Source organism: Zingiber officinale, chromosome 2B, assembly GCF_018446385.1.
Source record: "Zingiber officinale cultivar Zhangliang chromosome 2B, Zo_v1.1, whole genome shotgun sequence".
NCBI classification, from domain to species: domain Eukaryota; kingdom Viridiplantae; phylum Streptophyta; class Magnoliopsida; order Zingiberales; family Zingiberaceae; genus Zingiber; species Zingiber officinale.
In genome coordinates this window covers 143,743,052-143,757,186 of record NC_055989.1, presented here as the reverse complement: position 1 = coordinate 143,757,186, position 14,135 = coordinate 143,743,052, and the positions used below count along the sequence as shown (strand labels likewise).

The 14,135-nt window shown below is 34.3% G+C and overlaps 2 protein-coding genes across 3 annotated transcripts; both read left to right on the top strand.

The window, feature by feature from the left end:
• Nucleotides 1-899: 899 nt before the first annotated feature.
• LOC122047559 lies at nucleotides 900-4,023 on the top strand. Its single transcript, XM_042608922.1, has 3 exons — nucleotides 900-1,059; nucleotides 1,408-1,448; nucleotides 3,496-4,023. The coding sequence occupies exon 3, from the start codon at nucleotides 3,525-3,527 to the stop codon at nucleotides 3,810-3,812; it is 288 nt and encodes a 95-aa protein (XP_042464856.1). The 5' UTR covers nucleotides 900-1,059; nucleotides 1,408-1,448; nucleotides 3,496-3,524; the 3' UTR covers nucleotides 3,813-4,023.
• Nucleotides 4,024-9,735: 5,712 nt separating this feature from the next.
• LOC122047558 (putative methylesterase 14, chloroplastic) lies at nucleotides 9,736-14,111 on the top strand. 2 transcript variants are annotated; one of them, XM_042608921.1, is made up of 6 exons: nucleotides 9,736-9,925; nucleotides 10,245-10,538; nucleotides 12,875-13,111; nucleotides 13,179-13,322; nucleotides 13,432-13,566; nucleotides 13,641-14,111. In XM_042608921.1, exons 2-6 carry the CDS (start codon nucleotides 10,281-10,283, stop codon nucleotides 13,911-13,913), a joined length of 1,047 nt encoding a protein of 348 aa, XP_042464855.1. In that variant the 5' UTR covers nucleotides 9,736-9,925; nucleotides 10,245-10,280; the 3' UTR covers nucleotides 13,914-14,111. The 2 variants fall into 2 exon arrangements, with proteins under 2 accessions (XP_042464855.1, XP_042464854.1); XM_042608920.1 differs by having other exon boundaries at nucleotides 12,872-13,111.
• The last annotated feature ends 24 nt before the right edge of the window (nucleotides 14,112-14,135 follow it).

Genomic DNA, 14,135 nt, shown 5'->3' with positions numbered 1-14,135 from the left:
TGGATAGAATTATGTAGCATTTTATATTCTCCATACTCATCCCTACTTATTATATCTATACTCATATACATCCCTATACCCATCGGGTATTTAACTTTCATATCCATCGGAGTTTCAGGTATTCATATCCTACCCATCATCTTATTACTCTACTATTCTCATTTTTTAAAAAATTATTTCAATATACTTATTAGTTCTTCCTCATCTCGTGCTCCTCCTTCGATCAGGTGAGCATTTCTCTTGAAAAAGAAGATGAGTTTTTTTATGACAGAAAGCGGACTAAAATTTTTTCTTTCCCAATAAAAAAAAAATGAGACTTATATATATTATATCAAGTATCAAATAAGGTGTAAGTAAAATTTTATTATATTCATCTCTATACTTATATCCGAAATATTCATATCCAAATATCTATTTATTATAATTAGGTATAAAAATTTAGAAAGTCGATTGAGCATACAGTCCTACCTCTACCTCTGGCAGAGCTTGGATTTTTTTATTTGAGAGATTTTTTTCTTATTTTAATTTTTTTATTACTCTCTCTTTAAAATCTAAAATCTTTAAATATAAATTTAATTTACGTGGTCTATCAATAAAATTATTTTTATAATATTAATTTTATCTTATATATAAATAGAAAATGTCTATTTATTTCAAATTTAGGGTCGGCCCTGATCTAGGCCTTCCTCTAAATCCGCAAGTACAAAGTGAATTAGAATATAAATATTCAAAAATAGATTTTTAAAATATTAATTTATATTAAAATTCAAACTTTGATCTTTCCGTGTTCTTTTATTTATTTTTGAATATAGAAAAATTGATTTACGTTGTCAATAAAAAATATTACAAAATAAAAAAGACACTTTGGAAGTCAAAAATAGGACGGCATTTTGTGACATTATTAATAATGGTCGTCCACCTCCACCACAAAGAGTGCCAAAATCTTCCTTGGATTTGGATCTTCGTTCTCTGTCTCTGTCTCTCTCCTTAGTCCCTCCGATCTCAGTTCCTTCTTCGCGGAGCTAATTCGATCGGAGGAGGAACGGAATAGAGAGAAAGGTAAAATTTCTTCCTCCCTTTAGATTAAAATTTTGTCTTTTCGATTATTTTTCCGCCACAGCCATTTTGCTGGATTCATGCTGCATCGATTTTTCCCCTCCTTCCATGATTTTATTTTCTTACGATCGCTCTGATTTTCCTGGATTTTCCCTCGGACGTATTTTATCTGTTTGTTCTGCGTATTCTTGGCCAGATCTGATCTTGACGAGATCATGATTGTTGATCGACCTGATGATTTTGTTTTCCCCTAACTTTTAAGCAGGAAGGATATAGCTACTACTTTTTGTTTTGCCTCGTCTTTCTTATTAGTTTGGTTGATATTGATGGTTTAATCCTGATTGATTGCAGCGAGCCTCATTATCTGGAATCGTGGTTTGGGGACAACGAAGGTATGATCTTGAACGGTAGAAAAGAAAAGATGATTACCTATTTAAATTGTGCAAAGTTATTGATTTACATTCGATGGAAGATTCTTGTATGAATACGAGAAGCACACTGGAAATTTGTTTGATGCTAACTGTTTGAATAAGACTAGCTAAATGATTCAATAAAAATTGCAAATAGGTATGAAATGGGGTACCACCTTTTCTGTTCAATTGACTGGATTGCCACGTAAATTGTCTTGGATTGGATTGCTGACTTATATATCACCAAGTTCTATCTTTGCTCTCCCTTCCCTAGCGTGGACTTATCTAGCATGTAACGATGCAATAGTTTGAAAATAATACTAGGGTGTGGACTTTTCCTTTAGTCATTTATTTGATTATCTTGTAATGCATAAGTGGTGGCATTTATGGTTTTTGTTTGGTATCCTGCCAAATCTTGGAGCTCCACATATACTGTTTTTGTTAGCACACAAACTAATTCAAGATGTAGCCTTAAATCTCTGCATGTCAACATATTTCCCAAATCGGTTTTCATCTTAGGTTTTGGTAATTCTTGCCAAGATATTGAGGAAGACAATGGTTTCTGACTGTTCTCCATGTTCTAGCTTTACCTTGGGTAATTTTCTGTATTTGTTCGGTTTCCACTTTTATCCTCTTTATTTAAATGAGTATCAGTGCTTAGCTTTTCTTGTTCTCTCTTATAATCTTAACATTTGGGATCCACTGTACTACAAAGGGGCTTTGTAATATGGATTATGGACATAATTTGTGTATTTTCTACTCACCATCAGTACCACTGGCCTTCTAGGGATTAGAGTCATGAAATAGCATCATTCTTCAGTAGGATTATATTTTAAAACTAGACAAAGGGTTCTTTGTTGATCGTAAGTAGAACTTACAATTGAAACACAGATAATATAAGGACAAATGTTTTTTTAGATCTTCTTAGACACGGAAGTAATCATATTGAATAAATGAGAAGCATAACAAAGTAAGTTTTTCGGGTGACATGAAAGCTAAAGAAATATAAGATAAAACGATGAGGAATTAAAACTGAAAGCAATATTTTTCATAGATACAGAACAATTATTCTAACATAACATTATGATGTGCAATGACCAGGTCTAAGTATCCATATGAATATAGGTATTTGATGCATTATTTTCTGAGGTTTTCACTGCAATTTTCTGACTCAGACTGTTTGGGTAGATGAAGATTCTTTGTAGTTGAGTTTGCTTGAAGGTTTGAATTCAAAAGTATTCATGGGTTGAAAATAGATACACTAACAAAAATGTGTAATCTTAGATTGACCTTTTTACCGATAAGGGTATATATAAGCTATGCCATTTGAATGGGTACGCTTGCAAGTTGCCCACTACTTGTATTTCTTCACTAGGAAAGGTTATTGTTATATGCTACCACATCATTGTCGACCGAGTGTTTATAGATAAATACTATCATTTTTCCTACAAGTGGTTCTCTTGCTTTAGCACTTTGCCTACGCTGTTAATGTTGAAATGTTACTTTTGTTGTTTCCTAGATAATTCCAAGTGTTTGTTTTTGAAAACACGGGCAGTAACAATAGATCATCACTAAGGATGTTAAATCTAAACGTTTATCTTATTGTAAGATCTAGGTCTGCAATTAAAGTTCAGCATTACAATTTAATGATTAGGATATTTCTAGCTTCTGAATCAAAGCTCTCGAGGAGCTAAGCTTTATCTATTGCTATTTTCTTGTTAGATATGCCTGATTAGGTAGACTTGGATGTACCACATTACGTAGGGCAAAATAAATTCTTGTAGATTTAAAGACTTGAGAGTCTGTTTTATCTCTTAAAGCAAATGTATGTTTTGCGATGCTGTTTCGAAGCAATAATGATGTGTATTCCATAAATTATGATCGTAAACTTGTTGTCGGGGTTGATCAAAGAACATGGTTCTTCTACATATCGAATGATCAATGTGACTGTCTCTCGCCATCTTTGTTTTGAGTGTTTTTTTTTTAACTTGTCATTCATTCCTCCTGATAATTGGCTCTTGTATCACAGTTGCTGCTGTGCTCATTTACGTTGCGGCAATGAGTTTGACCTGCCTTGCATGCCGTAACATTGGTAGCCCATCGCCATCATTCAGGAGCTACTCCGTGTCAAGTTCAAGCTCAGAGGATGACGGGCAATGCGCAGCTCTTATCACCTGCTTGGCTCGCCGGGTCACCGTAGCTGCCACTGGGACAGGTAATGCTATTTCGACATCCAAAGTAGCACCATCGCCAATTGTGGTAAGTAGTCAAGGTGTGGCAGGAACTCCCCGCCTTCAACGCAGCCGAGCTATGAGCCGGGACCAAGTCAGAAACTGGAATTTTTGATCATGCTAGAGGTGTGAAAGAACTTGTCAGTCTTGTGCGCGAGGGAGAGGAAGAACAATTCCCCTACTGTATATTTGGTTCTTTTAGTACTCGCGTAAAATTGTCTCTAGTAGCTTGTTTTTGTCTGTGAATCGGGTTATTTGCTCCCTTTTCTCTTGTCAACTGTTAGATCTGTCAATCTAGTGTGTGTTATTCTCGAGTTAAACTTCAACTAAAAAACACCCGCTTCTCCTTTCGTTCCATCATAGAATGACAACTCGAGTTATTATGTTTCTCATTTTCTAAGTTTTTAAAGAACACCGAACTAGTGAGATTAGGAGCCCAATCGCCAAGTTTAAGAGTTGAAAATAGTAGGGAATTCAAGAGCCAATTGTAGTAAAAAAGGATGTCCGATCGATAAATTAAATGACTCGAAAGAGTTAGAACGATCAATTAATGTCCACTCCTTTCAAGTTTCTCGACTCTTGAATTCTTGTCCCCATAGGGTGCTTAGTTGGTTAGAGAATGATAGTTTTGCTCACAATGAGACAAAGGATTACTCCTTCCAATCTCTAACTCTTTCGAGACATTTAATTTATCGATTTGAATGACTAGGGACCGCACATTCATTACGAAACGAGGTCCCCTATCTTTTAGAAACTAAAAACAATAAGAGCATTGAAGAAAAGTAAGTTTAAGTAGGATGACAAAAAACATGTTTTAAAGTAAGCTAAGAAGAATACTAATTCAATGAAACAATGGATTCAATTTTGCTCACAAACAAAGAACATTGAATACTAGTCCTAGGCATAAAGGAAACACTAACCACCAACTGTTAGCTAAGCCCTACCAAACTTGTTTAACCTAACCCTATCTACCACTTTGATAGCGAAAAAAAAAATTTAAAGCGCAAGCTGATTTTCAAATTAATTTAAGTATTAAAAATCCTAAGTAGAATATTGTTATATTATATTCAAAAAAGAGTTTATTTTAATAAAAAAAATTAACGATAAGTTATTTTATAGATCAACTTATTCATATTCTATATCGAGTTTTAAAGTATCCATATTATGAGCTTTTAAATACTATAACTACAACATTAACTTATTTTTTTTACCTAAATGAGTGAATATTCGATATTAATATTTAGAGTGGAAAGTCAATTTCCTAATTACCTTGCACATCTATTTTTTTTTAAAAAAATAATAAGTAGAATATTAATATTTTTTCTATAATTTTCTTTTGGATGATAAATTATTTTTGTAAATCAACTTGTACATTTTCTTTTTTTTTTAAAAAAAAAAACTAAAGAATAATCATAGGGGACACTTTTTGACCATTATTAATTATAAAGAGCATCTTTTCATAAACTGCTCAAAAATATTTCAAAAACAAGTCAAAAGTTACTCTATAATGTAACTTTTTTCACTTTCCAAAAGATTTTAGAGGGCAAAAATTAAAAGGGCTTCTTTTATCTTCAAAAGCTTACAAAATATATTAAAATAACATTTTATTATATTTTTATTTAAAAAATACTTGTATTTTAATCTTATTAAAAAATATCAAAATAATATAATAAAAGGTAAAATTCAAAGGATGGAATAGTCAATAGAGCATTTTTAATATTTATTACAAAAACAATACTTCATCAAACTTCAATACATTTTCATTTTCAAAAATATTCCTCTTTTTTCCATTTATTATCAAAACAACACTCCACATTTTTTTATTTTAAAAAATATCCTTATTTTAACATTATTGTAATAACTACGAGATCTTAACTATTACAACATAAATACTTTAATTCTAATAATCAATATTAATAATAATATATTATTGTAGTTATAATTTATAATTATTTAAATATGAAAAATTCATCTCTAATCAATACTGGTTTATATATTATTATTACAGTTATGAATTGAAATTGTTACCATATAAATAGTTATTTCTGATAAATACTGGTTAATAATATATTATAATAGTTATGAGATCATAATTATTATATAATTATAACAACTATGATCAATGATGTAGCTAGGATTTTTAATCAAGGGTGAATTAAATAAACAAATACAAAATGTACTAAAATTCATATATTAACTTCGTATGTTTTTACAATAACACTTTTAGAGATTTTATGTTTTGAAAATGCTGAATAATAACTTTAGTATCAATTGTATCAAACACATCTAGTTCAATATATTTTATGGTAAACTAATAAATCCTTAATCTAATTTAACCTGAGATAGGTTGTGAGTTAGACAGACTAACCCATGAGATCATAAAAAATAAAAATATATATATTAAAAAATCTCTACAATTCTTGAGATTATCAAATGAGGACTTGATAAATCTTAATTGACATTTGAAAACATAGAATCTAATTTGCCTAGTTTATATGGATACAAAATAACAAAGTCTTACGTAAAAATAAAATATCAGACTACACAGTGAATCAAGATGATTAAGTGAGGTCTTAAATAATCAAGACATGTTCAATTATCATGATGATCTTCACCTAATTATCAACAACAGTTTTAATTTTAGAACAGAATCAAATACAAAAAAAAATGATGTCATAGATAGAACTCTAGATCTCAACCAAAAAACATAAATCGATCAAACTCTACGACTACAAATTTAAATAAGGCAAAAGGTCGTGCAATGGACCAATGATGCAAACTATAAACATAGAAAAAGGAAGGGTGATCCTATCTGAAATTGGTAAAAGTTGGACCATCGATGATCTGACTTCAAGGTTGACGGAAAGAAGATCTTGAAACATGGACGCCTGCAAATCCATGAAGTGGAGAGGAAAGGAGCATAGTAAGTAGGCCAGGGGTACCCCATACAACCACTCCAATGCTCAAGTCAGTGAGGTGGAGGCGTTGCGGAAAATGAATAGCAGAAGAAAAATGTAATTTGCACACGTAGACTAAGTATACCTGTGCCCGCTGAAGCGAGTTCCTTTTATAATCTCTTTGTGCCCCCCTTCATTAATTTGGCATTATATTGTGGTTAAGGAAATGTCAAATCGCTATATATTTACTACATCGATCAATTTCATCACCTATATCTCTTATCTATATAATGATACTATCTCACATGCTTCTGACATCCCATGTGCAATATTTATTACGGGGTTAGCCCATCATGAATCATAGAGCCCATTGGGTTTCTAGGGCCTAACTCACATAAAAAGAGTTTAGATAGTGGGGGTCCATTGAGATAGTGCAAGATATAAGAGCGGAGCCCCTAATCTCGGGCGAGCTGGTCTGATGGTGTGTTTCTTCATCTATAGAGAATAGTGGGGAGCTATGCGCATAGAGTCAGACGATGATAAGAGCTGGTTGAGTGGATTATGAAGTCAGATGGAGCATTACCCATGAGGTCGAGATTATCCGCTCGGTTGTGTGCCTCTGAACTAAGAGGGTACTGGTTCGATGGAAGAACAACCCACGGGCATCGATAAAGTTTGAATAGTTGTGTGTATTTGAGCTAAGAAGAGGAGGAGTTAGGGCTCTAAACGAGCTGACCCGAGCCGAACTTTGGGGTGTTCAAGCTTGTTTGATAAGATAACTGAGTCGAGCTGAGCTTAAAATGAACCAAGCTTTTGAAATGATTGCTCAAGTTTGGCTTAGTTTATTTTTTATAAGCTTGAGCTTGTCTTGTTTAGATGTTATCGAGCTCTCAATTCAAGCTTGGCTTGAGCTTGGTTTAAGTTTGGTTTGTTTAGATGTTATCGAACTCTCAATTCAAGCTTGTTTGATTGTTTGAAAACTTTAGTTGTTTGATTGGTTGTTAAGCTTGAAAATTTAAACTTATTTGTTTATTTTATTTTATTTTATTATTTATTTAGCATATTAAAAAGATTTTTATTAATGAATATGGTTCATGAACATTATTCACGAACGCTGTTTATGAATATTGTTCATGAACGTTAATGAGTTGAACACATATGTGTTCAAGCTTGTTTATTTAGTTTAACGAGTTGTTCAAGCTTATTTATTTAATTAATCTTGTGTATATTAAACGAACATAAACAAGTTCTTACCAAGTCAAACACCAAGCTTGTTCATGAACGCTTGGTTCATTTACAACCCTAGGAGGAGTCAAGCCATTAAAGTTACAAGAATCTAACTGGAATGATGCCACTAAACTAGCTGAGCGGTCAATGGGTAGAAGTACTTCGATTGAATGAAGGTCCTTTGAAAGGCTAAGTCAGAGGGAGTGAGCCGAGTTGAATGGAGCATAGCCATTGTAGTCGAGAAAGTACGGTCGACAACATGTCTCTAATCTAAAAGGACCTTGGTGCGGTGAGTCACCATTTTTTCTTGGGGGTTCGTTTAGTCCAATTGGTTATCCATAATCACATTGATCTGACTGGACTTTGACCAACTCATTCGAAAAATGATTACCACCTACGTGGGGTTTCCAATATCCTCCGTATCAAAGGGAAACAGAAAGAAAGGAAGTAAAAAATCTCACTTCAAACAAGAGCTTGGAGAATGGAGATCAGGGACTGCCAGTAACAGATTGGTAGGATTCGAGTTTGGAGTTAGAGATTAGAGATTGTCAGGCTGTCGATCTCTCTATTGAGTTTCTCTGCTGTGAATTGAAGGTGGCGGCGTAGCAAGGTGACAGATGGGGTAGAGAACTAAGGATAAGGTTTTACTAGAGAAAATAGTAGAATTGAAAAGAAAAAAGTGAAATGACTTTTTCACTATATGCTTTTGTGCTCAAATATAATGAATTGTGTACACAAAATGTGTAGTAGGATGTGCCTGATAGCCCTTGTGCAATTATAAAATAGGTGAAATGTTCTAATTGTTCTCTCTCAATCAAAAGTCTTAGATAAATATTTATATATATTGCATAATTGGGAAAGTAAAAAGTGAGAGTGTATATTGCATAATTAAATATTTATATATATTGCATAATTGGGAAAGTAAAAAATGAGAGTGTATATTGCATAATTGGGAAAGTAAAAAAATGAGAGTGGTGTATGAGAGTTGATTTGCAAAGATTTATCTCAACACATAATACGATCAATTTCATAATTATTTATAGAGAGATAAATTAAACAACTGAGCAGATCATTTTATGAGAGAATATTTCTTTCTATTTCATCATAAATTGATCCTTACTTGATTCGATAATTTTATCATGTGATGATCAACTTAGTCAAGTCTTGGCCACGAGTTGATTTGTAAAAATGATGCATAATTGAAGGCACTTATTTCTATCAATTATACATATTTGGGGAGGAGTCGCATTCCTCCGTCCCAACTTAGCTATGCGCCTACCATGTATGAGTATATATTGTACCTTTTTGAAAAAGGATTGAGTCGCACTCGTTTACAATTAATATAAACAAGTACTTGGGTTATTAATATAATTATTTATTTATTTTAATTTCCATGTAGAAAAGGACAAGACACCCTTAGTCAGATGCTTTAATGAGACACATGGCCATTATAGTTGAGTGGTTATTAGCTAGTAGAGTCCAATCAACAACTCTTTCTATCAAAATTCTTAACTCCTTTTTATTTTGGGCTATTTTAAAATTAGATTAAAAATGCAACTAGTTAATTAAAAATATATATAGATATTTAAATATAGAATTATAAAAATATTATAAAAAATAATCATATATATTTTTTTAAAAAGTTCGAAGTCAAATATTAATTAAACTCTTTTTTGAAAATTAAACTATTATCTTTTTAAAAGAATTAATATCATTCATTTATATGTTTAAATGATTATATCTTCTATTATATTTTCACCATTTAAAGCAAATTTTCTCTTCACTAAATCTAACAAAAAGTCGATATTTAAAATTTAAATATAATAAATACAATTATTATTGTCATTATTATATTAAATGATATTTTTATTTAAAATAATAAATAAATATTTGGAATTTAAATGACATGCGACCAAACCACAAGCTGCTTTTTCTCATCGGACGATTTCCGAAATGGCGACGAAAAGAGCCCCGAAATCTCCCATCAAACCCTTCCAAACTCTTTAATTTCTTCCCTTCTCGAATCTCAGCGCTTTGATTCGGAATCTCTGTTTGGTATCTTTACTGCGGAGCTTTCTGAATCCTTGGTCTTGATACTCCTCAGGTTTTCGCCCTTTGTGTTTTTTTTTGTGGTTATTTCTTGCGATTTTTGCAGGTTTTGTTGTTGCTCTACTCGCAAAATCTGATTTAGTTTTCATTATTGTAGTTGAATTTATTTGTGTGGTTTTTGGAAGAACCCTTTATGTTCTTCGATTCCCGTCAATTTTCTTGAATTGACCACGCTCTGTGGTCCTTCTGTGTGGATATTTCTTCAAAAAGTTCAGTTTTTTTTGTTTTTTACTCGTTGAAGTTGTAATCTTCCGATTTCTTTGTCGAAACTGCAAATCGATTAAGATTGTTGCTTAAAATTGTCCTCTTTCTAGTTCTAGAGTCGTCCCTGTTGTTTCCCCTCTTATTCCATGGGGAACGCGTGCGGCTGCATGCCTGAGGCGGATCCGGGAGGCGGAACCAGATCGCGGAGCAAGCGGGATCCGGCTTCGAGGTCACACCGAGCGATGGCGGCGTCGGAGGAGGAGCTGTTGCACCGTCGAGCGCTGGCGATTGCCATACAGCAGACTCAGCTGTCGCAACGCTTTGAAGGCTCCATGTCAAGGAGGATCGGCTCCACGAGCTCACGGAGGCGAGACCTCCCTGATTCGCTGGCTAACCCAAAGCAGGTAACTTCTGCTTGCAACTCTGTTGATGCATCGAACTACAAGCTTGTTCTTGAATGCTTTATCCTTTTGAAATTACAGATTGGTAAGTAATCAATGATAGCTTTTCCAACTGCTAAAAGTTAGCATGGTGTTCTTATTTTCATCTGGCAAAAAAAACAAACAAGAAAATTCACAGTATATATTAATAATATAGGTGTGGATGGCTAAGAGTCACTGTTAGGATTGAATTCGCAATCACGATACAAAGAGAGACAAGGTCATATAGATGCTGATAAGGCCTGTGGACCGTACTTCTTTTGTCGATAAAACATACCCATTATGATATTCAAAAGACAAATTGCAATTCCAAGTTAAATTGTGAGGAGACAGAAATATGATAGGATTGAAAAAGCTTCATACTTGTCCTTTTTCTAGTGATAAAGGTCTAAATAGCTAGACTTAGTCATCGATTCTCTTGAACTCAATGCTCTCTTTCAGTCTTTCTAGATCGTTGATTTGCAAAATAGTGTAGATACTAAGTTGTCTCAGAGCCCGCACATGAAGTACACATGGACATACATGTTATATCTACTCAACTAGAAAAGCATACTTCAGACATCGATGCAATGGATATCTTTTTTAACGTATCTTTGTGTAAGCTTTTGATTTGTAAAAGAATGATTTGTATAGGATAAAGAATCGAAGAGTTTTCAATGCCTTGTGTGAAGAGTTTTACCAAAAAATTGGTTTAGTAGTGATAAAAATGTTGAGATGAATGTGAGGTTACTAGAAAAGTTTAAAAAGAGGTTAAGATTGTATTGAAGAAGTTGAATCGATCAGAGTTGAAAGTGGTGTGAGAGGTTGAGACCGTCAGATTTTTTTTACTACATGTTAGTAAAAGTAATTTAAGCGAGCTATATATTTCTTTTAAATTTCTATAAAGCTTCGTATGAGTCTGAATGAGGGATTAAATTCATGTTGCCTTCGGAAAATAGTTGGACTAACAAAGTCTTATTATTGTTATAAGAGTGTTCCTCTTTCGATTCAGTATTTTATGTGTATAAAATAAGAAAGTCTATAATACGAAAATTTCTAGGGTAATTATGTGTACCCCTCTCGAGCTTGTGTTTATTCCATGTGCCTTTCCTTCCAAATACTCCTACAATTTAGTCCTAATCAGAACATGGTAATTAAGTTAATAAAATCAGGAAAAATTAACTCATATTATTTTTCTTTAAATAAGTATCATGCAAGACAACGAAGATTCTTTGTAATATAAAAGCAAAACTTGTAATTTTCACTCTATTAATTTCCAATTTTTTGCAAGGTTCAGCTGATGCGAGACATTCTCGTTTAATCGTTTGTCTTGACGAAATGGGTACTCCTTTATAAGATCTTTATAGTTACATAGAAAATTGTTTGTTTATTTCATGTTGCTTGAAAGGATTGTAAGGCTCCTTCTAGTTTTGTTAGAATATTGTTAAGACGCGATGCCAAAGTTGGTCAGAGGTTGCTCATTCAAGCAATTTTCCAATGTTATATTCGTCAATGGCTCAAACTCTTTGCATCTCCCATAAAACAAAATCTTTGTCATTGAAACCTACCGATCTTTTGCCATGAACATCATTCCCACTCTTGTATGATTAGTACAATACAGTATGCCTTATTGTGTTCAATATGTTTCACAGGGGAGCAGATCTCCTGGTCCACAAAAAAAGTGAATCAGGGGATGGACCACTCTCAATTGCGGCTGGATTGCAACTGCGATCCGGTCGCAATTGGTTGCGATCCCTCCTTGGGTTCACCGTCCCCGCCAGGTTATAGTTTGAGTTTGAGTGGGCCGCCCGAAGGCCGCCCCCTGCTCAGCGCCAGACAACTTGGACACTTGCCTACTTCCGGCGGCCTCCAACCGTCCGCTCTGACCCAAACTATAACCTGATGGGACGATGAACTTAAGAAGGGATCGCAACCAATTGCAGCCGGATCACAGTTGCGATCCGACCGTAATTGGGAGTGGACCATCCCCTGGTCCACTTTTTTGTGGACCAGGAGATCTAGATCTCCTTTCACATGGGTTTGAACTTTTAGTTGCATCTGTGAATCCCATATCGTTCTCATTAATTATTGGAAATTGAATACTAGTTACCCTATGCACTCAGACTTGGACGAAGAGTATCCGACACAGGTATGCATCAAAGACGAAGGGTTCAGTACGCGAAAATTTACCTCATTTAATTCTCATAGGCTTTTAGAGATTCTAGCTCACTATTGATTTCTATTTCCTCTCATTATCGATTTCTATTTCGGGTTAAGAGGCTAACAATTTTCGTTGGAACACGAAAATGCACTTTCAGCAGCAAGTTTTTCTCGAGAATCTTCAAACGAAGAAAATTGTTCTAGTTCATGGAGAAGGGTTTGGAGCATGGTGTTGGTACAAAACTGTCTCACTATTGGAGGAAGTAGGTCTGCATCCTGTTGCTGTGGATCTCCGAGGATCAGGGATCGATACTACAGATCCAAACAAAATATCAACCTTAGCAGATTACTCAAAACCGCTAACCGATTATCTCGCGAGCCTCCCCGACGACGAAAAGGTTAGAAGATCATCCACGCATGCCTTTGTTTGAACCCTGAAGTTGCTTATCGTTAAATAAGTTTCAGGTCATATTGGTCGGCCATAGCTGCGGAGGTGCTTCTGTATCTTATGCATCAGAGTGTTTCCCAAAAAAGGTATCCAAGGCGATATTCGTTGCTGCGACAATGGTATTGGATGGACAGAAACCTTTCGATATACTCTCCGAGGAAGTAAGTAGCACGATCATTGTTTCAGTTTATTTCAGCATTGTCAACGGATCGAAAGGGCTTGTTATGAACTTATGATACTATAAAGCTGCAATTTTGTTTCCGGTTACAGTTAGCATCTGCCGATGTTTTCCTGAAAGAGTCTCAGTTTCTAATTTATGGAAATGGGCGAGACGAACCTCCGACCGGACTAATGTTCGACAAACAACAGCTCAAGGGACTATATTTCAATCAGAGTCCTAACAAGGTTTGGTTCACCTTTCTCTTGAAATCTTGAGGATTCTTATTGAAAGTTCTTTATCGAAACGACGACGCTTGCAGGATATTAGTTTGGCTTCGCTTTCCATGAGGCCCGTTCCATTGCCACCGATCATGGAGAAGTTATCTCTAACCCCCGAGAACTATGGTTCGGTGCAACGGTATTTCATCCAAACACTTGACGACCGCATGCTCTCGCCTAACATCCAAGAGAAGCTAGTGCGAGAGAACCCCGCTCGTGGTGTCTACAAGATCAAAGGGAGCGACCACTGTCCCTTTTTCTCGAAACCGCAATCTCTCCACAAAATTTTGATTGAAATCATGCAACTCCCTTAACTAAAGTCATTCTTCGATCTATCACGAAAGTTTATAGAAAAGGAGGGCAAAGTAGATTAAAAATAGTAGAAATTATGGACTATTATTATTGTCATACTACTAAATTTAAAAGATTGTTTGTTTATAGTCAAAGGTAAAGAAACAAACAAGTTTGAAAGTTGGGGAATTTGTAATTTTATTTATTTTTAAATTCTCAAATTTTATTATATAATTATATAAATT

Coding starts and splice junctions, on each gene's coding strand:
- LOC122047558 (XM_042608920.1), top strand. CDS start 10,281: ATGGGGAACGCGTGCGGCTGCATGCCTGAGGCGGATCCGGGAGGCGGA. Junction 10,539..12,871: donor CGCTGGCTAACCCAAAGCAG/GTAACTTCTGCT, acceptor ATGCACTTTCAG/CAGCAAGTTTTTCTCGAGAA. Junction 13,323..13,431: donor TCGATATACTCTCCGAGGAA/GTAAGTAGCACG, acceptor TTCCGGTTACAG/TTAGCATCTGCCGATGTTTT.
- LOC122047559 (XM_042608922.1), top strand. CDS start 3,525: ATGAGTTTGACCTGCCTTGCATGCCGTAACATTGGTAGCCCATCGCCA.